We start from the raw sequence: 24596 nt of genomic DNA on the forward strand, positions 1-24596 counted from the left end.
CCGACAAGGACCTCTTGCTTGCCACACGAGGGAGTCCGCCCTCCCGTGAGGATGCTCACCGCCGCCTTGTGAGCGATATCGTGACCTTGTACACCTCGTCATCCCCCAAGTCGACAGCTTCCATCGCGAGTTCGAACTCTTGCCGCCGCAGATCGGGGTGTGATCTTGGCCTAACCTCCACTTCCAGAAGCTGAAGCTCTCCGCCGTTGGCGAGGTGGGGCAGGACGCGGCGGCGCACTGGTACACGCTCGCCATCGACTGTTGCAGAGAGTGATGTCGTCGCGCTCAGGCTGGCAATGGCTACGCCGAGGGTGCCAGCGTATCGCAGGTCGACAGATACGGAGGCTAGCTGTCAGCATTGCTCCCTGCAGGACTCACAGTCAGAGGACATGACCGACTCGACAGCTGTCAGGCCGGCAAACTTGTCGACCAGGCCCACAACGGCCACGATCCCGAACAGCTCGGAACGCATCGGCACGAGCCAGAACATCGCGGCGCCGAGGTACGGAAGCTTGACGTGGGCAAGGGCTTCTTGCTCATTGAGCTGGACCTGCGCTCCAGCAGATACGCCTCCGTGCTCGAGGTTGAGTCGTACGAGGGCGTAGTTGTCGCCTCGACGCTCGCCGCACACGGCGTCCAGTGCGTCCCGGGCTTCTAGCCTGTCCACAACATGATGGTGCTTGTGGTCGTTGCCGCGGACGTTCCACACCGCGAGGATGGTCCCGTGGCTCGTGTCGACCGATCCCCAGAGGCCAGTCCCGTCGTGGTGGTCGCGAACTGTCGTGTCCAACAGGCGATGGGCGAGCGGCCGGACTGGGCTCGCGGTTTGCACGACCCGAGCGACGCCAGTCTTGTCCTTTGCGATAAGCCGCGAAAGCAGATGTGTGTCGTGGTGGCCAGGCTTGTCGGTCAGGAGAAGCGGGCCGGGGAAGAGGGCGCGGAGGAGCGCATGTGGTATAGGCGCGAGCTGGGCCGTCATGAACATGTCCGCGTCGGGGATTTGGCAAAGCTGACCCAGCAGTGTCGCGTTGAGGACGTTGGCGAACAGGTGCAGCTGGTGCGCATCCGGGTTGCCAACCATGCCAAAGTCGTCCGAGGCACGACACACAAACCTCTTGCCGCCGGTCGCAATGCCCAGTCCTTGCTCGCCGCCGAACGTGGTCTCCGATTGCGCCATGCAGTGGATGATTCGTCCGGGGCCGAACACGTCATTGGCAGCGGAGACGAGCGCACGCCAGATAGACAGGCCGGCGGCGACGTTGTCTGGGCCGTCCAGAGCGCTCGCGAGCGCTTGGTTGTCGACCTTGAGGAACGAGATCCCCTGCGCCTTGAGCTCGGTGAAGTAGTCGCGCCAGAAGAACTCGGCCGTCTCGGGCGGCGGGAACCAGAAGTCGACCGAGCCACCTGGAAAGTGGTCAACAGACCACGGGTGGTTGGGCACGCCTGGCCACCATGTGCGTGAGCAGCGATGCGGACCGCACTTGTACTTGTGCACGAGGGGTGACTTGGGGTGGATGCCCTCCCAGTACCCGCCGAGGAGGCTGCAGTGTCAGCGATACCCTTGCGCATCACGCCCACTCACGTCATCCACACGCCCACTTCTACTACGCCGACCGAGCTGACCTTGCTCAACCTGCCCTTGACCACCTTCACCATGGCCGCGAGTCCGCCCTCGCCGAGCTCTGGGTGGGAGCCAAAGTCCCACAGCCCGCGGCCCTCGTTCTCTGGCGTGTCCTCGCCGGCAGGCGCACGCACCCATGTGCGCTGGTTCTGCCACCCGTCGTCGATGATGAACGTCTGGACCGGGATGTCGTGCGCGACGAGGTCGTCGACCAGAGCCGACACGTTGGCCAGCGTCGGGCGTTTTCCTGCGGGTCAGCGGCGAACTCTCGTAGACTTACCCTCGCCCAGGCTGCTCCACGTGCAGAATCCCACGCCATCCAGCGGCCCAGGAAGCGGCGAGGTGAACGGCTGCAGCGCGGCGTTGCTCGCCCACTCGCGCCCGACGGTCACCGCCGAGTCGACGAGCTCGAGCAGCGCAGCCGGGTTCTTGGACGCCGTCATGACGACCGCACCGATCGGGTCTGCAGTGCTGCTCACTACCCGCACGCAGGCCGAAAGCGTGAGGCCCCCGTCCCAGTGCTTGCGGATGTGACACAGCGCGCCGCGCGATGACGCGGGGTAGACGCAGGCGTACCAGGGCCCGGAGCGGTAGAGGAGCAGGTGGATCGACTGGTCGGGCAGGGGCTTCTCCGTGCTGAACGCGACTGGCTCGATCCAGGTGGGTCTGGCGTGAGCGTACCGCTGGCGCATTGCTCACTTGGTGCGACACCAGGCCCAACCGCTCGCGGGTTCGTTGCCCCAGTCGACATCGAGGCTCCAGCTGTTGTGATCCAAGCCCGGGGGCACAGTGAACACCGAGAGATGCTTCCTGATCGGCTCGGTGGTCATCGCGCGGGAGGTGGCACGGTCGTGTGCGGGCAGAGATAGCGAGTGGGCAGGAAGTGTCGAGAGGTTGAGATGCGCGCTCGATGTCAGCTGCGAGATGGTCGAGGCTAGCTGACGTCAGACCACGCGACACCTCGTAAACACGCCGTCTCCGATTTGACGCCGATGCCGGACCGACCGGCGTTGAGCACCCCACATTCTCCACTCCTCTCTCGACTCACAACCCCCTCGGGACAGTGTTCGGCACCCGCGACAGGGTCGGGAGCACCGGACCGGCGTCGCGGTGGGGTACCCCGGCCAGGCAAGGCAGGTCAGACTCAACGCCGCTCGTCAAAGCCAAGAAATCACAACCCCCTCCTCCTCGCCTCTCTGCACACACCATGACCTACACTCTGCGCTGGGGCATCATCTCGACGGGCTGGATCTCGACCGAGTTCACCGAGGTGCGTTGCCCCCCTGTCCCGAGCTCATGCGCAGGACCTGCTCGTCGACCCGGCGACGCGCGGCGTAAGCGACGTCGCGCACGTCGTCGAGGCGGTCGGCTCGCGCAGCCTCGCGTCCGCGCAGGCCTTCATCGATAAGCTCAAGACCGCGCCGGCGCCGTACAGCTGGGGCGTGGCCCGCGGCGCGCTGGACAAGACCAAGGCCCGCGCCACGTACCAGGAGGTGTACGACGACCCCGACGTGGACGTCATCTACATCGGCACGCCCGTCACCCACCACCACAAGGACGCCAAGGCGGCCCTCCTGGCCGGCAAGCACGTCGTGTGCGAGAAGCCGTTCACGTTCGACGTCGCCGAGCTGGACGAGCTGATCGCCATCGCGCGCGAGAGGAAGCTGTTCCTCATGGAGGCCGTGTGGACGCGCTTCCACCCCATCTCGTACGCGGTTCAGGACGTGCTCAAGTCTGGCGTGCTCGGCCGCCCGAGGCGCTACGCCGCCGACTTCTCGAAAGACTTCAAGCTCGAGACCAAGCCCATCACCCACCGCCTCATTGCGCCAGAGCTCGGCGGCGGCGGCCTCCTCGACATGGGGCCGTACCCCGCCGTCTGGGCCATGCTCACGCTGCACCAGCACCCGCTCAACACGAAGCGTGCCCCGCCCAAGGTCGTGAGCACGTACCAGACGATCTACGACCGGACGGGGGTGGATGCGCGCTCGCGCTGGGTGCTCGAGTTTGAAGAGCTCGGCGCCGAGGCCGCGCTCATGACCGACATGCTGTGCCAGAACTTCAAGGAGGGCGCAGTGGTCCTCCAGTGCGAGGAGGGCGACCTGGTCATTGAGTGTGAGTTGCAGATTGGGTGGGGCTGACGAGCAGCGCCGCCGCAGAAGCCGGGCGTGTTCCACATCGTGCCGCACGAGGAGGTCGATAGCGTCAAGGAGCGCAGCACGCACGACTACACCATCCCCAAGGAGCAGGGGCACGGGCTCGCGTTCGAGGCCGACGCCGTCGCGCGCTGCATCCGGGACGGCGAGACCGTGTGCGCGCGCATGCCGCTCGACGAGAGCCGCATCGTGCAGAGCTGGTTCGACGCCGTGCGCAAGAACGGCAAGACTGTCATGAGGGACATGGAGGGCACGGCCGGCAAGTAGCGGGCCGTGCCCAGGTAGGCAGGGGACTTCAACTGGATGCATATAGATACAACGGGACACGACAGAGAATTAGGGGGTGTAGCGGAAGCCGGGGGCATAGTCGTGCAGCTGGGCCTGCGGCGCGGCCGCCAGCCCCTTCTCGGCCGAGGGCGAGTTGAGAGCGCTGACCGGGGTCGCGACGTCGCCCGCCTTGTCGCGGCGCGCGTTCTCGCGCCTGTAATACCACGAGAGATAGAGCGCAGTGACCATCGAGAGCTGGGAGGTCAGTGGTGCTCGTTTCCAGGAGGTCCGCTAAGCACTCACGACGCAGAAGCCAAGGTTGATGCCAAAGCCCTTGTACCATTGCGGTCCCTCCTTGGTCGGGAAGATGAACGAGGCGAGGATGGCAAAGCACTGGCCGATACCGTTCATGAGGCCCATGCGGACGGCCGCAACCGTCTGCGAGCCGGCCGTGTCGCCAGCCCAGGCGAGCATGAGCGGGATGCCGCCGAAGCCGCCGAGCACGACGAGGAAGGTGCCAAAGTAGCGGGCGCCCATGTTCTTGGTGACGCCAATGAGGATTGCAAAGCCGGCGATGCCGCACACCTGCGTGAAGGCGACGTACAAGCCGCGGTGCTTGGTCCTGTCTGAGAGGAAGCAGATGAGAAGCGAGCCGACAAAGGCGAACGCGTACGGCGGGACGGTGAACAGCTGGGCGCGAGCGGCAGAGTAGCCGAACGTCTTGACGATGGTCGGGAGGAAACCGGCGACCGAAGCGACCGAGCAGTTGAGCCCGATGCAGACGACGCCGTTGAGGTAGGCCGTGTGCTGCGAGAAGGCGTGGCGCACGGCGCTCCACTCGAACAGGTGGCCCGAGGCGACCCTCGAGGTCTGGAGACGGCGGATGGCAAGCTCGCGCTCAGTTTCGTTGATGTACCTCGACTTGGCGGGGCGGCTGGGCAGGAAGAGGAAGATGCACAGGGCGAGCAGGATGCCTGGGAGTCCCTCGATGAGGAAGAGTAGGCGCCACGTCTCGAGCTTGGACGACTTGATGAACGACACGCCGTAGGCGATGAGGCCGCCGAATGCTCCGGCCAGGGTTCCCGAGCCGATGAAGAGCGACACGCGCGCGGCGATCTCGGTGCGCTTGTACCACATTCCGTAGTACATGGCGACCGAGCAGGTGAACATGGCCTCGCCGATACCGATGAAGAGGCGCGTGGCGACGAGCGCACCAAAGTTGTGTGCGCCGGCCTGGGCGGTACAAGCCACAGACCAGATGAGGGTGCCCAGGGCGATGGAGACACTGGGCTCGACCAGCGTGCTGAGGACGGTGCCGGGGACGTTCAAGACCTGTACCGTTAGCCAATGCGGGGGTGGTGCGGTGGCTGCGCGGCCATGTGGCCATTGTGGATAGGACCCGGCTCGGCATCGCGCCAGGCGCCACTCACAATGTAGGTGATGTAGAAGGCCGACAGGATGATCGAGAACTTGGTGTCCGGGTTATCCCCGAGGATCTTGAACAGGCCTTGCAGTTTGGCATTACCCATATTGGAGCGGTCGAGGAAAGCTGAGAGGTAGAGCAGCGCGGTGAGGGGGAGGATGAGGATGTCGAGCTTGAACACGAGCTTGCGCTCGAGGGCGGCCTCGTGCTCACCCACGATCGGGCCGTCGTGAGGGGCCGTGTCGGAGTGAGAGCCGTCGGCGCTGAGCTCGTGCGTCACTGCGCCGCCGTGCTTCTCCTTGGTGTCGTGGAGGTCTGACATGGTGGCTGTCGACGGTCGGAGCCTTGGAGACAGTGGGGGAAGAGGCCATGCCAGGGCCACATGCCCTCGTCTTTAAGTCCAGCTGCGCGACGAGACGATCGGCCTCATCCTCGAGGAACGCGCTCTCGGCGGGGTAGGGCAGGGCAGCCGAGCAGGACAGGACAGCGGGGTGCAGCGGCGCGCAGGTCTAAAACCGGACCCGAAGCCACTGGGCAGCGGACGTCGTTAGCGTGGGGGTTACACCCTCTGCTCTGAGCTGTCAGTCATCACTGGGTGCGGCTAAAGCAAAACTTTGTTCAACACTCTCACTTGTCAAGCGAGCCTGGCCAGTGATATCCTGATTCCCGCTGTACGTGTGATAAATTGATTAGCGCCGGATGCTCCGCCTCAATCTGGCAAAGGGCTGCTGCTGGACCCCGATCTGTGACCGGAAGGGCGAGGAGGCGTGGAATGGCGCGCGCCAAAGAGTCGCATGCCTCGTACGGGGAGCGCCGTCGCGCCTCTGACCCTATATCCGCCCCCGGACCGAGCTGTAGGGCGACCGGCCGACCCGCGCAATTCAATGCGCGAGTGCTTCAATAAGGACAAACCCACGCGACTGATCGCGCCGCCCTTGAGCTGGCTGTAAGCCACGCCGTCATCGTCGTCGGTGACGGCCTTGGCTGTCTGCTCGGACCTGTGTGTGATCGACCGTGTTCATAGGCGGTCAAGAGGCCAGCAAGACGCCGTCGCCGACCGACGTCGATGTCGAGGTGGTTGAGCGCGCAGACGTGCAGCTCGATGCCCAGTCGAGGACGGCAATACCAACCACGAGCTTGAGATGGTGGACCACGAGGAGCCATGTGCTCGCAGCGGCGACAAGCGAAATCGTGCCTGTGCCGTACTTCCTGTTCAACCCACTCCGGCGTCTTGCCCAACCTGCGGGGACCCACTCGTCAGTCGCGCAGGTCGCGCAGGAACGCTTGCTTTACCCGCAGCATACACGACGACGAGGAAGTCCAGCGGAGCAGTTGAGCGGGGCAACGGACATAGGTCGAGCGCGATTGGCTTGCCCAGTGCGCATCCCCGCGGCGGACTTCGGCATGGGCTCGAGGTGTGGGGTTGGGAGGCCCCGCAGTCAGCTGCCAAGCGCTGGGTATACCGATGTTTGTGGGAACCTCGGATAGATGGCGCGTAGACGACGCGCAGACGAGCACCGACAAGTCCGAGGAGTCTTGAGGAGACTCATACCGAGGTGGGGGCACGTCGCCGGCCGAGTGTAGCCCCAACAGACTGAGAGTTTCGGCATTAGCTAGCCTGAGCTTGTCGACTGCGGAGCGCGCTCACAGTTGATACGGCGGGCAACAGCGTTGTGGGGGTTGGACACGGTCGAGGAGCAGAGCAGAGGCAGGTTACGACATTCCTAGCTACTTGGTTTGGCTCTGGCCATTCCTCCACAATCTCACGTGGACACGGCTGTTGGAATAGCCGTCGCGCGTGTCCGACAGGCAGGCGGGTGCAGGCAGGTGTCGAGCGAGTGGCGATGGATGCTGAGCAGGGGCTCAGAGGTGGCGAGCGCGTGCAGAGCGCGATGGGGGATGGTGAGGCCGGGCAAGTCAGCGTTGGCCAGGCCGGGACATGGATCTCGGTCGTCGCCGTTTGTTTACGTTGTTGTTGTTGTCCAACAACCCACTCGCATCAACCAACATCGGCAACTACAAAGGTGGGCAGCAGGGGTATCGCACTCTGGAGTGGGCGACGACGACGACGACGACGTCCGGTGAGTAACTGGTCATACTCTGCGCTCATCCACCCAGGCGTCGATTGGCAACTCGAGAGGCAAGAACGAGCCGAGGTCGAACCTGGCCAGCGGGCTGCCTCCTCATCGCCAACACCATCCCAACTGCTCCAATGCACTCCTCGCAGCGTCGCTCCAAGCTGATCCAGCGCACGCACATCCCATGCACCGCTCGCTCGGGAGGTCCGGGCCGGACGAGGGCGGAAACCCGCCGAGGATACCTCCCGACGACGAAGGCACGACATGATCCCGAGTGCCGACTGCCCACCCACCAAGCGATATCACGGGCCGATGTCTGACTCGCCGTGACTTGTCTGACTCGCGTGATACTTCTCTGCGTCTCGCTCAGCAGTTCAACTGGTCATCTCCCCAATGGCATCCTACACCACGGCGAACGACCGCCCGGCCGACGGCAGGCGGCTGCGCGTCGCCGTCATCGGCTGCGGGCGCATGGGCCAGCGGCACGCTCTGAATGTGGGTCGCTGCTCGATCCTCCTAACCCCAGCTGCACAACCTCACGCCGCGCGCGCACCTCGTCGCGCTGTGTGACCCGTCCCCCGCAGCCGCAGAGTGGGCGGCGTCCCACCTCCCCCAAGTGCCGCTGCACACCGACCCCGAGGCCGTGTTCGCCGCGGCCGACGTCGACGCGGTCGTCATCGCCACCATTACCGCGACGCACGGCCCGCTGACCCTCCGCGCCATCGCGGCGGGCAAGCACGTGCTCCTCGAGAAGCCGATCGCGCTCGACGTCGACGACGCGCGGCCCGTCGTCGCGGCCGTCGAGGCCTCCAGCGTCAAGGTCATGCTCGGCTTCGTGCGCCGGTGTGAGCTGTCCCCTTGCGTCCCAGCTGACGACAGTCGACGCCGCGCTCCAGCAGCTCGAGGGCCACCTCCGAGGATCAGGCGGCAAGACGTACCTCCTCAAGTCGACCACGCAGGACCCGTACGACACGAGCGGCTTCTTCCTGCAGTACGCGCCGCACTCGGGCGGCATCTACACCGACTGCGGGATCCACGACATCGACATGGCGCGCTGGCTGCTGCGAGAGCCGGTGAAGAGCGTGTACGCGGCCGGGAGCACGACGCTCATCCCCGAGCTCACGGCGCTCGGCGACGTCGACAACGCGCTGGCCATCATCACGTTTGCGTCAGGGGCCCAGGCGACCCTCCACCTCAGCCGGACGGGTATGGGCGGGTACGAGAGCGTCGTTGAGGCCTTCGGGACGGGCGGCAAGGCGGTGGTTGACACCCCGCCGGCGTGCCGCGTCGCTGTTACGGACGGGCTGGGCCGCCGGCTGCCCGGCGCCGGGCCGAGCTATATCGACCGCTTTGGTGACGCGTTCGTGCGCGAGGCGGCCGCGTTCGTCGACTGCGTGCTGGACGATACTCGTGAGCTCGTGGGTGGGAAGTAGCTGACACGCAGCCGTGCCGACGACCGCGCGCGACGCGCTCCTCGCTGGTCTGATCGCCAAGGCGCTGACGCACTCGCTCAAGACTGGCCTGCCAGTGCTGTTTGACGACGACGGCGAGCCGGTGTTGGCGTGAGCCTGCGGACCTCGTCCGCATGCCTTAGCTCGACCGATTGCTCGCGTCGACTCAGCTCAGACCACCCACGACCGCCCCATCTCGTAGCAACGCAATCAGCCAGCAGATGCATTCAAGTATAATAAGCACGACCGTGCCATGTGCAAGAAGCTTTTATGAACAGAGATCCGTATGCACACGCGCGCGCTACTTGTCGTCCTTCTTGGTGTCATTGCCGCCGGCCAGCGTCGCCTCCTCCTCGCCGGCGCGGGCCTGGCGCTCAACAACCGGCACGTCGAGCAGGCTCTCGCGCGAGTCGAACAGCAGAGCCACCTCCTCGAGTGTGTAGCCCCTCGTCTCGACCATAAAGTACTTGACGAGGAACCATTGGATGATGATGAGCGGCATGTAGACGGCGTAGTACTTGTAGCCAATCTTGTTGAGGGCGACCGAGTCGACAAACGTCACGTAGACGCCTTGGAGCTGCGTGACCGTGTTCCAGACAAGCAGGCCCTTGGAGCGCATCGAGAAGGTCTGCACCTCGGCCGGGTACGAGTACAGGACCGGGTTGGCAAAGTTGAAGGTGCCGAGGTAGATCCAGACGAGGGCCACGGTGGCGACGCCAGCCGAGCGGTTGCCGTCGACCGTCCTCTCGTAGACGCCGCCGCAAGCGCAGAGGCCGACGAACGCGGCAAGCATAAGAGGCCAGCACGACAGGATGATGGTCTTGCGGCCAACAAACTTGCCGACATACACGGCAGCGATCTGGCAGACCCAGGTGAACATGCTGAGACCGGCGTAGATGCCCGTCTGCTGGGTCGGGCTCGTGATGCCGACCTGGCTGAAGACGACCGTGTAGTAGTAGTAGACAATCGACGAGCCCGACATGACGACCAGGTTGGTCATGAGCGCGGCGAGGAACAGACGGTGGCGGTTGGCCGGCTTCTTAAGGATGACCTTCCACTCCTGGGCCTTGGCTTCGCGCTCCTGCTCGATGGCCAACTTCATCTCGTCAAACTCGAACCTGACGAGTGGGTCGTTGGGGTCGCCGTTGCCGTGGTAGTCGACGAGGAACTTGAACGCCTCGTCTTCCTTGCCCTGGCCGATGAGGAAGCGCGGCGTCTCGGGCACAAACTGCACCGCGATGAGGACGTAAAGCGCCATCGGAATCTGAATGAGGTACGGGATGCGCCAGGACCACGACGTGGTGATGCGCGCGCAACCAAAGTTGACCCATGAGGCGAGTACGCTGCCGAGAATCCAGTACGAGTCCCAGCTGGCAGCGACCTGGGCGCGCGAGCGTGGGTGCGGGATCTCCTGCACGATGACGAGCGAGGTCATGAGGAAGGACGCGAGGCCAAAGCCCTGGATGAAGCGGCCGACGATGAAGATGCCGTAGCCCTTGAGGCCGTGCAGGGAGGTGATGCCCGCGAGGCAGCTGAACACGGTACCGATGAGAAGCGTGTAGCCGTAGACTGAAGGGTCAGCTGTGGCACCTACGCGCGCTCGTGCTGCACTCACATCGAACACCCCAACGACGACCGAACGTCTCGTCGACCCAGCAAATGAAGGGGCCGACGACGAAGCCGGAGATCGGGCCAGCAGCATTCAGCAGGCCGACCAGAGCGCCAGCGTTGCCGCTCTCGTCAATACCGAGGTCGGAGCGCCACGCGGGGAACGACTGCAGGCCGGCGATAAGGCTGCCGTCGTCTGCATGGTCAGTATGAGCTGCAGCGGCTTGGCTGCGCCAAGCACCACGTACAGCCGTTGAGCGTCATGCCGACAAAGATGATGGACAGGAAGCTGGGCCATTAGCATGTGACTTGGGTGCGGGCGAGCCGAGCCGGGGCCTGGGCGAGATCCGGCCGGCGAGTGGAGCAACTCACAAGTTGAGCTGGAGACGGCCCTTGTCCTTGTGCCATGGCAGCGAGTCGCGGACGTTCGGACTGGGGCGTGAGCACTACGGCCTCGGTCCACCGCCGCCAAACTTACATGGTGTGCCAGTCCTGCATACTGGGCTTTATATGACCAGGGTGAGCGTAATCGCGGGGGGAGAGGCAACTTGCGACGCAGGCATTATCCTGGTCCGCTCAACGGTTTCATCTCAGCACGAACTCCGCGGGGCGCTCCGCTAAACAGCGGAGACCCCATCAGGCGGAAGCCCGGCACCCGTGTTGCCATCTCGAAGACCGTGGGCCAGCCACGTCGGGGTCTTCAAAGATGATGTACGTCTGGTTGATGATGATGAAAAGAGTCCATTTTACGTTGGGCGGGGTCACATGGTTGGAGAGTGCCAGCACGGCTCTTGCTGAGGCGGGTGCTGCTGCTTCTCTTGCTTGCGCAGAGGAACTAACCTAGCTCTGAAGTGGATGTCGAGGTCGACGAGGTGGAATGGGTGGTGAGATGGGAACGGTGAGATGTGAGATCCGTGGCCTTTTCTACTGGTCGAGAGCGTGTGATCCGGTCGGTGGGCGGAACCAATTCCGCACGGAGCGGAGCAGCCGTCGTCCGCTCGACCCGCTCACAGCCGGCCCCATGTGGCGCACTTGGCGCCGCAAGTGCGCCGGCTCGTTCCTTGCTTGGCCGCGCGCGAGTCAACCTAGCGGGCGTCGTCGACAGCCGTGGCGGCAACATGCGGCAGCAGGGCACGTGCAACCTGGCAGTGGCGCCGGCGGTGGATCGAGCGAAGCCAGCCTTCTGAAGCGAGCGCTCCAGATAACGAGCCCGTGTGGTTAGCATCTTGTCAGCCTGCAGTCAGTACTGGGCACAGATGTCCGAAGAATCATCGCATCGATGAATGGATTACAAGAATACCTCGTCCTTGAAGCTCCTGATGGTCGTAAGTAGTCTCTATTACACTCGGGCGAGGCGGGGCGCACAGGGCCCCCACCCAAGGGGTGCCTTGGCGCGAGGCTGCGGGGTGGACCAGCGGACGGGTGGACCGGCCTGCGCTCGTCCATCGGCAGCCCGTATCTCCGGCATTCTGCCACCTGTTGGGGCAGCGTGGTTGAATCGGCCGGCGCACCGGCCGGCGATTAATTAGGAGTGGGTCGCAGCAACCACCATCTCCACTCGTCGAGGTCTTCGACGTGCGCGCCGCCGCTGACGACGTAGCCAGGTCGGCCCTCTTCGTAAATGCAGATGACACGGAGGCCCGACGTCGAGACGTGGTATCCGTCGTCGTCCCACAGAGAGATGCGGTACGCTTTGGCGACACTCCGGCTGCCGTCGCATGCCGGGAGGAATCCGCTGTGCTGCTCGAGGCCGCGGTACTGGATCGTCTCGCCCTGGACCCAGATGTCGAGATCCTTCTCGTCCAGCGCCGTCGCCCAGGGGTCCTCGTCCGGCTTGAAGTTAGCTGCCCGTGGCCGTGCGCAAACCTGCTCGATGACCACGGTCGTGACGTTGAGCTTCTCGGCTTGGGTCGTCACGTTCTGCGAGAGGTAGAACGAGTATGTCGAGACCTTCTCCGACTTGGGGGAGATGATACACTCGGCGTCAGCTTGTGAGCGACCATGGCACCTACATCTGGTGGTTGACCGAAGCGACGATTAGGTCCAGGAGGTCCGTCTACGACCTGGCGGGTCAGCCATCGAAGAACGCCAGTCACCCACCTGACAGATTCCAACCAGCGCATGCCACCAGCAGCCGGTCTGGCCCTTGTTGCCCCAGGCTCCTCTGAACTGAAGCCAACTAAGGTCACCCGTGTGATTGACCTTCTTCGCGCCGTCAGGCCCGGTCCAGTACTCGATCGGCACGACGTGGCCCTGCGAGTCCCAGATGGGGCCGTAATCGTCCGTCACGTCGACCAGTGCCCAGAGGTTGAGCAGCTGCGAGCGTTAGCGGTGACAATTTCGGCGAGGAGGCACCGCACCTGAGCGTAGACGTGCTTGCCCGGGGTCGGCCAGATTCCGTGGCTTCCAGACGCGACGTAGGCAACGGGCCTGTCGTCGATAAGCTCCATGTCCGACCACCGGTATGTCCTGGTAGGTCAGAACGGCTCGCGCTTGGCACCTACCCGGCGCTGAACTTGCCGCCCGAGTGGGTGTCTGGGGCGTCAGTGGCCAAGGCCGGCGAAGATCGTGTCCGGCACGACTCACTGAAATCGGCAGAGACCGCGACGCCGTCGACAGTGCGCAAGATGAGACGCTGCGCGGGTCAGTCGGCCAGGGTGCCAGCAGACCCACCTCCCAGTCCGTCACGTCTGTGGGGTCAGCAACCTTCCAACACGACCGACTCACGGTTCCCAAGACATCCGAGCGAGCCGACGTCCTTGCCCAGGTTGTACGGGTAGAACCTGCCGTCAGCGCCGCCTCCGGCCCCACGCACGTCCAGTAGATCAGGTCCTGGCCGTCAGCGCCGCCCAGCCCCAGGACTCACGACCACGCCGCGCCCCTGGTCCACCCAGAAGCCGTACACCTCGTCGTGGACGCGCCCGCGCCCGTCAGGCCCGGGCTCCATGCCGCCGTCCTGCCCGGCCGGGCCGTACATAAAGCTGCTCTCGTCGTCTGGGAACAGGGGCTGCGCGTTGAACGGCACGTCGACGGACAGGAGCTGCTTCTTGCCTCTGTTCGGCAGCTGGTCGAGGCCTTGGGCCGTCAACCACTCTGGTTTCTGCGCGTCAGCGGCGGCCAAGACACGGACGTACGGGCTCGTACCACGTCCCGTTCTTGTATTGCACCTGCTCGTCAGCGCGGCCGCGCCCCACGACCCACGTAGCCGTAGTGCTCGAGCATGAACTCGACCGAGGAGGGGAAGAAGCGCTCGTCCTTGCTGCCTGTTAGCGCGGGGTAAGCAGCACACTCACCTCAGCTTGAACACGGGCGCGTACTTGTCCAGCAGGCCGGCCATCTCGGCGCGCCGCTCCGGCGTCGAGGGGACATCGGTGCCGTGCACGGGCGTCGTCTCTTTGAAGAGCGGCACGGGGGCTGCGCCGAGGAGCGGCACCTGGCGCTGCGGGAGCGCCGAGGCGACAGCGAGGAGCGCGAGCGCGAGCCAGGACGAGGGGATCTGGTGTGAGCGAGCTGGTTGCCGGCTGTCAGCTCACCATGAGTGCCGTGCTGGTGGATGGGCCATGCTCTTTTTGTCTTGTTGTTGTTGTTGGGCGGCGCAGTGCGCAGACGACGGGGTTGGAGCGCTGGGATCGTGCTGTCTAGCCTTCTAGCTCTCTGCCGTGTACAGCTGCCGAGAGTCGCTGGAGTGGGGAGAATGAGTGAGACAGCGGAAGTCGCTGGTGCCGACAGCGCGATAGTGCATCTCTCCTCTCACACTCGCTCAACACCGCCCACCGCGTCACCACTGTTGTGAATCGCATGTCGCACTGTAGGCGACCACGTGGGCGGACCAACTTTCATGACATCACGCGCATCACGTCCACCCGACTTGAAGTAAAGTCCAATGCATTGCAAGGCTCTACGATGCGCTCTTCGCTATGCTAGATTTTATCACTTCCCAGCTAGCGACGGCGTGCGCGCCGCCGCTACTCTCCGCTTTTGGTGGCTCGGCGACCCGCTCAAGCGAGCTCCTTCTCGCCCTTCTGGGTAGCGTCGACGGGCGCGGCACCGGCCTCAACGGGGTCAATGGAGCCGGTCTCGTGGTCGGCGACAATGGCGTCCTTCTGGCCGATAGTGGGCTGGCCAGAGACCTTCTCGGTGACAGGGGTGTCGGCGCCGGCGTCGGCGTCGACAACAGCGGCGCCGAGCTCGCCGGCGGTGGGCTCATCGTCGTCGATCTCTTCTGGGGGCATCAGCGAGGTCTTGGTGGATATGGGAGCGGAGGGGGGTGGTGGGCTGCCGCGGTCACTCGGCACGGGCGGGCCAGGGCAGTTGTGCCCTCGCATGCCGCCCTGCCGCCGGTCATGACCAAGCAACGCCGAGGTGGCACAACCACCCGTCGAGCTGCGCGCTGCAACGCGCTGCAACACCCAGTCTGCAGTCGCCCGGAGCGATGAGGCTGCTCGGACACTCGCCGCACCCTAGCCACACTCGCCCCCGCCGCCCTCGCTCGCCGCACTCACCCTCGCCGTACACATCAGGGTGCTCGCGGAAGCAGTCCTGCATGGCCTTGAACTTCTCGACGCAGTCGATGCCCTTGGGCTCCTCCTCCGAGTAGACGAAGCACGAGAAGGCGGCCTTGAACTCCTCACCGCAGGGGCCGGTCGCCATGCCGCCGAGGCACTGGGTGTGTCAGCGGGGTCACTGGGGCAAGAGGGGCGCGGGTGATGCCGGCGACAGCGGCGTCCACCCGCCCCGCACTCCATCACACCACTCACAGGGCAGTCCCAGTTGATCTCGCCCGTCTCCTCGTTGAAGGCACCCTCGCTGGCAGCCTGCGAGGGGTCGGGGATGCCGGCGGGGGCGGCAGCGGGGGCAGCCGCGGCGTCGTCCGAGGATGATGAGCGCTCAAGGTCGAGGAAGGCCTGGGCGGGCAGTCCCTCGGACTCGACCGACTCGAGGAGGGACTCTGCGGGGCGTTAGCGGGTGCGGGGTGTTGTTGGAAGACGCTCAAGGCTTGGCGGGGGACAGCCGTGGGCGTGGCGGGGTTGGCCGTGAACGAGGCGGGCTTTCGCCGAGGCCGCCGGGGGATGGGCCACGCCGGCTGCGTGCTCAACCATCTCAACCCGCGGCTAGCACCTCGCCGAGGGCGCCCCACCGTCGCCGCCACCTGCCCAGGCCAGACAGCATCCAACCCGCTGGCGACCCTCCACCCCGCCGCACGGCCTCCGCCGCGCTGCCTCCACCTCCCTCCCCCCCACCCCCAACTCACCCTCGTCACCCTCCTCCTCGACCTCCTCCTCCTCCTTGGGCGAAGAAGGGTGGACCTGGGACTTGCGCAGCCCGGCGACAATGTACCCGGCCGAGCCGACGATGAGCGCGGCACCAGCGACGAGGGCGAGCTGGGCGCCGCCCTCGTGGTCCGTGTTCTGCTGGTGGAAGGCGCGGGTGCGGGGCGCGCGGACGGCGCGGGCGACAGGCGCGGCGCGGAGCGCGGGGCGGGCGGAGCGGGCGAGGGCGCGGGCGAACATTGTGATGGGGTGGTGGGTAAGCGAAGGAGCAGAGCCGTCGATGTCGATGGAAACGGCGGATGGAAGGTGCCTCGGCTGGAAAATGCTACCCGGCGGCACGGGGGCAAATTGGCGATTAGAAAGCGCGCTCGGGGATTAGGGCTGGGGGTATTGGAGCCCCGGGAGTCCGACAATTTCCGATTAGGACGTGCCTCGGCCGACAGCCGCGGCGGCGGGGTGCGGCTGTTGGGTTGGAGTTGGGTTCACATGCACAGTGCGCAGGTGATGGCGGGGGCGGGGCTGGGTGCCGGGTACTCGGCGTGCTCGGTCTACGGAGAGCAGGCCGCGGTGGCATCGACGCCGGGCGCGGCGCATGTCGCCGAAAGCGGCACAAGCGTAGCGCGCCTCATTGTTGTTGTTGACATCTCACTAACACTACTCACCCCAGCATCCACCGGCCCAATGGCCCGCGCACGCGCCTAGAGCCCCGACCCCACGCCGATGCCCACGCCCCCGCTGCCAGTGCTACACGCGCTCCTCGACGTGCTGGGCGTGCCCATCCGCCCCGCCTCCCTGCGCAGCGTGACGCCCACGCTGCTGCTCCTCGTGCTCGAGTCGCTCCTGGGCCAGCGGCTCGCCCTCACGCCGGAGCTCCGCCGGCCCGCCAGCAGGAGGGAGGAGCGCGCGCTGGCGCAGGTCGTGCTCGGCGTCATCGCCGACGACGTGCTCGCGCTCGACCTGGGCGCGGTTGACCCGGAGCGCGTGTGTTCGGGTGAGCTAGCACCAGTCTCTGGGACAACGAGAGAGGAAACGGCCAGCTGACGACCAGGCGCGACGCCCGACATCGCAGTGGTCATCATGGCGCTGGCGGTGATTGCGCGCCGGCGCGGCCTGCCGCTCTGCCTTCCCGAGGAAGCAGAGGACGAGGACGAGGACGAGGCGCAGGACGCCGACAGCAGCCTGCTGCTCGAGGACGAGGACAGCGTGCGCGCGCTCGCCGCGCCACCGCTCCAGCCGAGCAGCGCAGAGCTGTACGCGACGCCGCCTCGCGCGACTGCAGCAAGTCGGCGATACAAGGACGAGTACGCGGCCTTCGACCCGCTGTACGGCGGCGGCGGCGCGCAGTCCCCGCCAGCCCCGTACGCCCCGCCCTCGCCCGACACCTCGGTGGCCTCGTCGACGCGCGCGTCGTTCCGCGCCCGCAGGCGCACCGTGCTCGAGGGCATGATTGAGGAGTTTGGCATCGACCCGGTGTAGGGGCGGGGTGCGAGCCGTCCTCCCCGCTGCCGAGCTGCCTCGCCGGCCCTAAGCTGTCGCGCCGTCGCGGGCGGATGCCATCAGCCCGCCTGTGCGAAGTAGGACACGGCCGCGGCGCGGCGCCGCCCGCCCTCGAGGCCAGTGGCCCCGGCCGATGCGCTCTGCGAGCCGCACGAGCGAGTGCAGCGCCGCCCCTGCGACTGGCGCCGAGGCCACACGCCAGCGACCTCGCGCTCGGCCACCGCCCACACCGTAGCACATAGCCCGCACCATGCTATCTAGTACATAGCCTGCACCATGCATCGCAGCCGCCTCATGCCTAGCACACCGTACATGCCACTATGACCGCTGCATCCTCCCCCCGACCATGGCAAACGCCCCGCCCTTGAGGCTCTTCTCCGCATGCCGGAAGGTGAGGCTGACCCTCGTCCCGCGCTCCGCGCGCCACCCGGCGTCGGACGCGATCGCCGCTTGGACCGGCGCGTCGGCCAACAACCCAGCGTTGGCCACGACCACCGGCGGCGCCTCTCCCTCGCCCTCAACAGCAGCAGCCGCCGCCGCCTCGTCCCGCACCACCCAGTCCGCCGAGCGCGGCGCAATACCGTGCAAGTGTGCGCTGTACGCGCTCCCACTCAGCACGAACAGGCTGCGCGGGAGCAGCAGCACGTGGCCGAGGGGCACGGCGGCGATCGCGCGCCCCACCGCGCCGTCGGCGGGGATCATTGGCGGGCTGGGCGCGGAGGGCGAGATGTAGTGGTGCAGGTCGAGCACGGAGCTGCTGCCCAGCGAGAGGGTGGCGACGAGCGGGCGGAAGGCGGGGCCGTCTTCGTGTGGCTAGGTGTCGGCGAGCGGCGTCAGCCGCGAGCGCGAGGGAGGGGGGAGGCCGGCACACTCAGCCAGGCTGGCACACTCAGCCAGGCTGGCACACTCAGCCAGGCCCACACTCACGCTGATGCCCTGCCCCGGCGCATACTCATTCACGAGCACCTGATTAACCCCCAACACATGCCTCCCCTCCACGCCCGCCGCGGCGTCCAGCAGCCGGTCGACGCGCGCCGCAATGTCCGGGCTGGGGTCAGCGCCGCCCTCCGGGATGGCTTACTACGCCGTCAGCCACTCGGGCAGCGGCTCGGGGACCAGCACGCCCGACTTGGTCAGCGTCCCGCCCCAGTACTGCAGTCTGCGGCCTGTTGCCGTTGTGCGCCATTTCGGCTGGGGCGAGTCTGCGATCTGCGGGTCAGGCCTCGTCTTGGGGGTTGGGTTACCTTGCGGAGGAGCAGCTCCTCTTCCTCCTCCGTGATGAAGTTTGGGATGCTGGGGTCAGCTGGCGGCACGGCGCCGGCACCCACTAGTACGCTGCCGGCGGCAGACCCTCGACCTTCATCGGCTTGAGTGCGTCGAGCGTGGGTTCGGGCGGCGGCGAGGGCGGCATGGTGGTGTTGTTGGAGGATTACAAAGTGCAGGTTGGGTGGAAGTCGGGGGAACAAAGTGGACACCAGAGTGATCGACCTCCACCTTGACTTGAGCCTGACTCACGAATGCGTCATCACTCTCACACCGCTGCCACGCCGCTCGCTCGGGCGCTGCGCTCGCTCACGCCCTCGCTCACAACACAAGTACATCCAGTACTGCTACACAATGTCTACGAGATCCAGCTCTATGCCACGGCGATAAGATACGGCGTGCGTGCCCGCGGGGCGTTGGTTGGGTTGGGGGGATACCGGGGCGCGGGCAAGTACGAGTGCGCGGCGACTGTCGCGCGCGAGGCGGTCCTCGTCGCGACGTCGCCAGTTCACTTCGTCGTCCGTTGCGAGGGCGTACCTGCGGTACGCACACGTGCCGAGGCCACACGACAGCGCAAGAAGGCCGGCGCGCCACGACTGCTACACGCAGCCGCGCCGCCCAGCCTATCTCCTCTTACGGCTGTCGCGCTTTGCCTCCGGCACCTGCTGCTTTGGCACCTCTGCCGGGGTCGAGCCGCCCAGGAGCCACTCGAGGCCCGATGCGCGCACAACGGCGCGCTTGACAAAGTCCTGCACGACGGCGGTCAGACCGTCGTCGTTGACGTTGACGTTGGACGAGCCGAAGAGCATCTTGAGGACCTCGGGCGCCTCGCCCTGCTCAGCCTTGGCGCCCTTGCCGGTCGCAGGCTGGGACCGGGGCCACGTTCCACGCGCCTTCTTCGACTCTGGCTGCGACGACCAGAACGACGAGTCGGAATCGGATTCAGAGCCCGACGAGTGTGACCTCGAGCGTGCGCGGCGGTTGTTGTTCCTTGACGTGCCCGAACCAGCGTCCGAGCTGCTGCCGCCAAAGTAGTACGAACCTGCGCGGCCAGCAGCACCAGCCGGCGCCGCTGCGCCGCCTCGTGCTCCGGGCGCACGGTTGGCCGGGTCGTCGACGCCAGCGTACTGCTTGAGTGCCTCGAACAGCACATCAATACCGCCCTGGCCCGAGGCGGCCATGACCCAGGCGATGAGGGCGATGACCGGTGCGATGCGGAAGGCGAAGCGGAGGAAGCGGGCGAAGTAGCCCACAATCCCGGCGACGACGCACCACACGACGTAGAGCGCGAGGATGAGAACGATGAACTGGGTGTACGGCGCGACGGCTCGCAACAGCGGGACGAGCGACGCCGGGTCCGTCACCTTTGGCGGGTTGTAGGCAATCTCCTGGAGCTCGGGCGGGAGGCGGGGCACGACGTATTTGAAGAATGCGCTGCGGGCGACGGAGAAGGCGGTTAGCGAGATGGAGAAGGGGGCAGCGGGGTCAGGGGAGGGGCTGGTAGTGCTGCTGCTGCTGTCGATGATGGACTCGGGGGGAGTGGGTGGGAAGGTAGGGCACGACGCCGACGCCGAGATGCGGGGGTAGTCGTGCCGCCCGTGACTCCCGTGCGACTTGGACGGCGAGTGGGCGAACGCCGGCATCGGCGGGCGCAGGTTTGCCTGCGAGCGCGAGCGCGAGGGCATGGTGGGGGGCAGGGGGGTGGCGAGGAGAGTCGAGTCGAGGTGCGCCGTCGAAGGTCAAACGTGTCAAGGCAAGTTTTCACTCGATGACGACGGGTGACGTTTGGCCGGTGGTCGTCGAGGACGTGCTTGGCCCTAGATACGGTCGCTGCCGGTGTCGACGTCGACGCTGTCGAGGTGTCGGTAATCTCTGCCCGGGCGTGGGTGGGTGGGTCTGGGCCACGAGGAGGTGCGATAAGCAGCGATGGTGTTATCGCGTCGCTGGTGCGTGTTTGGTCGGTGGCGACGTCGGTCGGCGGGGGGCGACGAGTTCGCAGGGGCACAGGGCGGGTGGGACAACGAGCACAGGATGCTCGTCGCAGATGGACAGGCAAGCAAGCGATGGATAGAGGTAGAGATGAAGGAGGAGGAAGACAGACTCACTCCATAACGTGTTGGTAGACGACTGCGGCCATGTTGATGCGCTCGCGCTCGCTCGGGCAAAAGTCGAAGCGGATTCCAGCGCAGTGCCGAGGATCGTAAATGAGAAATGGCGGGTGCCGGGGTCCAGTGGCGTGCGGGTGTGCGGGGGTGCGTCTTGGGCAGTGCGTGGGTCGGGGACAGCGTCGAGGGAGGAGGAGCAGAGGGAGGGAGGGCAGCAGAGAGATGCACAAACGTGCTGGGCACTGTTTCACGGCGCCGATGATAATGCAACGAGGTGTAAGCAGCGTGGGCGGCGGCAGCAGCGGCGGCGGCAGAGCAGAGGCCGTAGAGCGGCGCTGACCCATGCCCGCCGTCGTCGTGCCGCCCGCCCGCCTGCCCTCCGCCGCCGCCGCCCCCCTGCCTGCTAATCTCATTTGGCCGGCCACCCGTCCCTTGAAGTTTGACTAACTCGGCGGCTCGTCCCTGACATTGTCGTGCTCGACAGCCAGCAGCGGCAGCAGCAGCAGCAGATACAGCGCTCAACGCTGTGCTCTGCAGCGAGCGTGGTACGTGTGTGAGAACCGAGGCTGAGACAGGCAGAGGCTGGGCGATGAGGATCGAGGACGGACGCACTCCTGTGTCGCATCCCATGAGTCACTGGGAACCCTCGGATCTTCATCGACTAGTTCCGACCACTCGCCATCTCACTTGGAGCCAAACAATCCCACCACACCACGATGCATCATACTTCAGATCACACAACGACAACCTCGGCAGCGTCCACAACCTCGACACCATTCGTCAACTCGCCCACAGCCTTGCGCTTGAGCAGCAGCCGCGCGGCCTCGGCCTCGACAATCGCCCACACCGTCTTGACGTCGTCGAGCGTCGTGCGGCTCTGGCCCATCGCGAACCGGATGCAGAAGATTTCGCTCTCGACGGATTTGAGCAGGGTCTGGGTGAGGTGCACGTCGGGGTGCATGACCAGCCGCGCGTGCAGGTCCCGGTTGAGATCGTTGAGCTCGGCTTCGGTATGGGATGTGTTGGCGGGGACCAGGCGGAAGTCGAGCAGCGAGAGCGAGGGCGGGGCGACGATTTCAAAGTTGGGCGAGGCGGTGACAAGGTTCTCGAGCTCACGGCAGTGCTCAATACCCTACGGTTTGTGTCAGCGCTGCGTAAGAGTTGGCGTGGAGGAGGGCGAGGTGGGAAGGAGCAGGCGAGTGAGGCATGGGTAGCTACTCCGCCTCATCCACAGCCACCACTCCCCGCCCTTCTCGCCCACCTCGCTCCGCTCGGTGGCCCACTCACCTCCCGTAAGTGCTTCTGCAGCCCCTCGACACCATAGCTCCGGAGCACAAACCACAGCTTGATGCTCCTGAACCGCCTGCCGAGGGCGAGCTGCCAGTTGCGGTAGTCGATCACGTTGCCCTCGTCGCCCTCCTTTGTGCGGAGGAAGGCGGGGGTGACGTCGAGCGCCTCGGTGAGGTCGCGGCGCTCGCGGACGTAGAAGAGGGCTGGGGAGGGGTGGGGTGAGTGTGGGCAATCAGGTGGGGAAGCGAGAGCAAAGGGCCATGTGGCCGCTCGCTCCGCTCACGCCCCACTCACAGCAGTCAAAGCCCACCAGGCCCCACTTGTGCATGTTTGTGCAGAACGAGTCGGCGTACTCGTTGACCTCTGCGAGGCGGAGCGGCTCCCGTTCCTCGGGCAACGCGTACGCGACGCCGGCCCACGCCGAGTCAATGTGCAGGAACATGGTCGGGTGGCGGCGCACGACGGCGCCAATCTCTGCAATGTAGTCGACGGCGCCGGTCGACGTGGTGCCGACCGTGCCGATCGCGAAGAAGGGGATGAGGCCGGCGGCGATGTCCTCGTCGACGGCGGCGGCGAGGGTCGCGCCGCGGAGCGCGTAGTTGTCTGCCGCGTGGACCGGCAGCGCGCGGAACGCGAGGCCGAGGATCTTTGCGGCCTGGGCGTGTGAGCGAGCGGGCGCGGGTGCGAGTGCGGCGGAGCTCGCAGCACGGGCACTGCGCAGCGCGACCCACCTTCGCGCCGAGCGAGTGCGTCTGCGTCGACCCATACATCACCAGCTTGGGCGTGTTCTCCTCCCTCAACTGGGCGGGCACGTCGATCGCGTCGTCGAGCGACAGCGCGCCGCCCGACGCCTGGCGCGTGAGCACGCGCAGCGCGCGCTCGCGCGCGCCAATCGCGGCCGTGAGGGCGGACTCTGAGGCCGAGCCCTGCTGTCAGTGGGGTTCGGGGTCGGACCCACGCTGATGATGCCCCCGCCCTGCCCGCTGCTCGTGAGGAAGATCGGGTCGAGGCCGAGGATGGCGACCATCCAGTCGAGGGTGACTTGCTCGAGCTCGGTGCAGGCTGGGGAGCAGGTCCACTACGAGGCGAGCGCAGCGAGCCGAGCCGAGCGGTGGGCGGGCGTGAGCGCGAGTGTCGTCACGAGCAGGTGGGTGAGCGCGGGCAAGCGTCAGCAACACCACCAACAACAACACCACCCCGCCCCGCTCGCGGCCTGCGGCCGCTCGCGACTCACGTTGAACCCCGGGTTCGTCACACTGCTGCTATACATGTCCGCGAGAATACTCTCAAACGTCACACACGCGGGGAAGTAGGCGAAGAACTTGCCGTGCTGCCAGTGTGTGATTCCCGGGAGGATGTGCGTCTGGAAGTCGGCCGCGATGGCGGCGAACGGCTGGCCTGTGGTGGGGGCTGCGGCTACGAGCGAGCGTCAGCGAGCTCCCTGCGGCTGCGACGTCGTGCCCCATTGCCAAAAGCCCATGAATAGAGTCGAGCAGCTCGAGTCGAGCCGCGTGAAACACGACACACCACTCCCGCCCACGCCCACATCAATCCCGCTAGCGCACGCCACAGGGCCCCACCACACTTAGATAAGATGTCCGCCCGCCCACTCACACGGCAGGCTCTTGATCAGGTACCCCGGCTGCACGTCGGGCTTGACGGTGCGTTGCTGGAGGGTCGCGTAGTACTCGCATATCGCGTCGACTGCGGCGTAGCCTGGGGGTGTTAGGTCGCCCGGTGTTGGGGCCGGGGCGTGGGGCATCGCGCCGGGCTGGGCGGGCGCGGGCGGCGGCGTCGGCTCGGCTCAGCGTCGGCGGCATCGGAGGCAGGCGGGCGGGCGGGGCACACTGTCATGGGCGCCTACGGCGCCGCCTTGTCGATCCCGAGCGCGATGCCGATGAGAGACCCCGCCGACGCCGGCCCCGCTCGCGCGAGACGCCGAAGTACACGCCGCCGCCTCGCCCGGCACACGACGCACCTTGCTTGCGGAATCTGCGGTATCAGCCTCTGGACAAGCTGGGGGGCGCAGGTCGGTACGCGCGGTATAGCACGGCGCGGGGCGGAGCGGAGCGCTAAGAGCAGGTTCGCCAACGCACGTCCTCGAGCGCGCCGGCTCGCGACTCGCGCGTGCGCTCACACCCACGCCCTCGCACACTCTGCCACTCACTCCTCAATGTCCATGGTGGGCCGTGGTGATCTTGAGCTCGAGGGAACAACGCACCTCGCACCGCACCCATGCCGCAGTTATATCGGCAACAGCCCCAGCCTCTCGGTTGCACGGCCGACTCGCTCGCTGCCGTCGTCAGGGCGCGCGCGCGGAAGTGTGCCCCGCACACCTGGTTATCCCGGCCGATGCGCCTCGGGTCTCTTGCAGCTGTTATCAAGCACGCCCGCCGCCGCCACTCTATGCATTGTGAGATGTGCTTGATTGTTCTATAACTCGGTGTGCAGACCGGTGTGCAGACCCGCGCGTGGCGCCGCCGCCCAGCGCGATGCACCGTGTGAGTAGTGATGATGAGGCTGCGGACACTGCCCGCGGCCCGTTTATCGCCTCGTCCCCTTGTCGCGAC

At 66.1% G+C, this 24596-nt stretch overlaps 11 protein-coding genes across 11 annotated transcripts; 3 read left to right on the top strand and 8 right to left on the bottom strand.

Annotated features, from left to right (window-relative positions):
* Positions 1-55: 55 nt before the first annotated feature.
* On the bottom strand, positions 56-2451 carry Q8F55_007619 (uncharacterized protein; the record flags this gene model as incomplete). The annotated part of the gene is made up of 5 exons (XM_069356040.1): positions 56-345; positions 379-1541; positions 1583-1868; positions 1902-2287; positions 2321-2451. The coding sequence occupies 5 exons, from the start codon at positions 2449-2451 to the stop codon at positions 56-58; spliced, it is 2256 nt and encodes a 751-aa protein (XP_069205881.1).
* Positions 2452-2828: 377 nt separating this feature from the next.
* On the top strand, positions 2829-4041 carry Q8F55_007620 (uncharacterized protein; the record flags this gene model as incomplete). Its single annotated transcript, XM_069356041.1, has 3 exons — positions 2829-2891; positions 2926-3733; positions 3767-4041. The coding sequence occupies 3 exons, from the start codon at positions 2829-2831 to the stop codon at positions 4039-4041; spliced, it is 1146 nt and encodes a 381-aa protein (XP_069205882.1).
* Positions 4042-4110: 69 nt separating this feature from the next.
* On the bottom strand, positions 4111-5786 carry Q8F55_007621 (uncharacterized protein; the record flags this gene model as incomplete). The annotated part of the gene is made up of 3 exons (XM_069356042.1): positions 4111-4296; positions 4345-5373; positions 5472-5786. The coding sequence occupies 3 exons, from the start codon at positions 5784-5786 to the stop codon at positions 4111-4113; spliced, it is 1530 nt and encodes a 509-aa protein (XP_069205883.1).
* A 2149-nt stretch (positions 5787-7935) lies between these two features.
* Positions 7936-9108, top strand: Q8F55_007622 (uncharacterized protein; the record flags this gene model as incomplete). The annotated part of the gene is made up of 4 exons (XM_069356043.1): positions 7936-8037; positions 8069-8387; positions 8422-8952; positions 8987-9108. The coding sequence occupies 4 exons, from the start codon at positions 7936-7938 to the stop codon at positions 9106-9108; spliced, it is 1074 nt and encodes a 357-aa protein (XP_069205884.1).
* Positions 9109-9294: 186 nt separating this feature from the next.
* Positions 9295-11099, bottom strand: Q8F55_007623 (uncharacterized protein; the record flags this gene model as incomplete). The annotated part of the gene is made up of 5 exons (XM_069356044.1): positions 9295-10562; positions 10609-10797; positions 10850-10890; positions 10974-11033; positions 11080-11099. 5 exons carry the CDS (start codon positions 11097-11099, stop codon positions 9295-9297), a joined length of 1578 nt encoding a protein of 525 aa, XP_069205885.1.
* Positions 11100-12122: 1023 nt separating this feature from the next.
* VPS62 (Vacuolar protein sorting-associated protein 62) lies at positions 12123-14401 on the bottom strand (the record flags this gene model as incomplete). Its single annotated transcript, XM_069356045.1, has 12 exons — positions 12123-12578; positions 12614-12664; positions 12702-12917; positions 12962-13070; positions 13106-13136; positions 13188-13236; positions 13308-13400; positions 13468-13701; positions 13736-13768; positions 13803-13860; positions 13895-14097; positions 14384-14401. The coding sequence occupies 12 exons, from the start codon at positions 14399-14401 to the stop codon at positions 12123-12125; spliced, it is 1551 nt and encodes a 516-aa protein (XP_069205886.1).
* A 198-nt stretch (positions 14402-14599) lies between these two features.
* ucp12_2 (putative ATP-dependent RNA helicase ucp12) lies at positions 14600-16111 on the bottom strand (the record flags this gene model as incomplete). Its single annotated transcript, XM_069356046.1, has 4 exons — positions 14600-14820; positions 15104-15263; positions 15359-15549; positions 15853-16111. 4 exons carry the CDS (start codon positions 16109-16111, stop codon positions 14600-14602), a joined length of 831 nt encoding a protein of 276 aa, XP_069205887.1.
* A 480-nt stretch (positions 16112-16591) lies between these two features.
* Positions 16592-17347, top strand: Q8F55_007626 (uncharacterized protein; the record flags this gene model as incomplete). Its single annotated transcript, XM_069356047.1, has 2 exons — positions 16592-16862; positions 16920-17347. 2 exons carry the CDS (start codon positions 16592-16594, stop codon positions 17345-17347), a joined length of 699 nt encoding a protein of 232 aa, XP_069205888.1.
* Positions 17348-17686: 339 nt separating this feature from the next.
* On the bottom strand, positions 17687-18779 carry Q8F55_007627 (uncharacterized protein; the record flags this gene model as incomplete). Its single annotated transcript, XM_069356048.1, has 5 exons — positions 17687-18181; positions 18296-18416; positions 18450-18577; positions 18613-18661; positions 18697-18779. The coding sequence occupies 5 exons, from the start codon at positions 18777-18779 to the stop codon at positions 17687-17689; spliced, it is 876 nt and encodes a 291-aa protein (XP_069205889.1).
* Positions 18780-19254: 475 nt separating this feature from the next.
* On the bottom strand, positions 19255-20768 carry Q8F55_007628 (uncharacterized protein; the record flags this gene model as incomplete). The annotated part of the gene is made up of 2 exons (XM_069356049.1): positions 19255-20065; positions 20737-20768. 2 exons carry the CDS (start codon positions 20766-20768, stop codon positions 19255-19257), a joined length of 843 nt encoding a protein of 280 aa, XP_069205890.1.
* Positions 20769-21469: 701 nt separating this feature from the next.
* Q8F55_007629 (uncharacterized protein) lies at positions 21470-24207 on the bottom strand (the record flags this gene model as incomplete). Its single annotated transcript, XM_069356050.1, has 9 exons — positions 21470-21868; positions 22024-22229; positions 22321-22681; positions 22758-22937; positions 22985-23104; positions 23261-23424; positions 23641-23742; positions 24005-24018; positions 24194-24207. The coding sequence occupies 9 exons, from the start codon at positions 24205-24207 to the stop codon at positions 21470-21472; spliced, it is 1560 nt and encodes a 519-aa protein (XP_069205891.1).
* Between the last annotated feature and the right edge of the window lie 389 nt (positions 24208-24596).

This window comes from Vanrija albida (genome assembly GCF_041260175.1).
Source record: "Vanrija albida strain AlHP1 chromosome Unknown contig_6, whole genome shotgun sequence".
Taxonomy (NCBI): Eukaryota; Fungi; Basidiomycota; class Tremellomycetes; order Trichosporonales; family Trichosporonaceae; genus Vanrija; species Vanrija albida.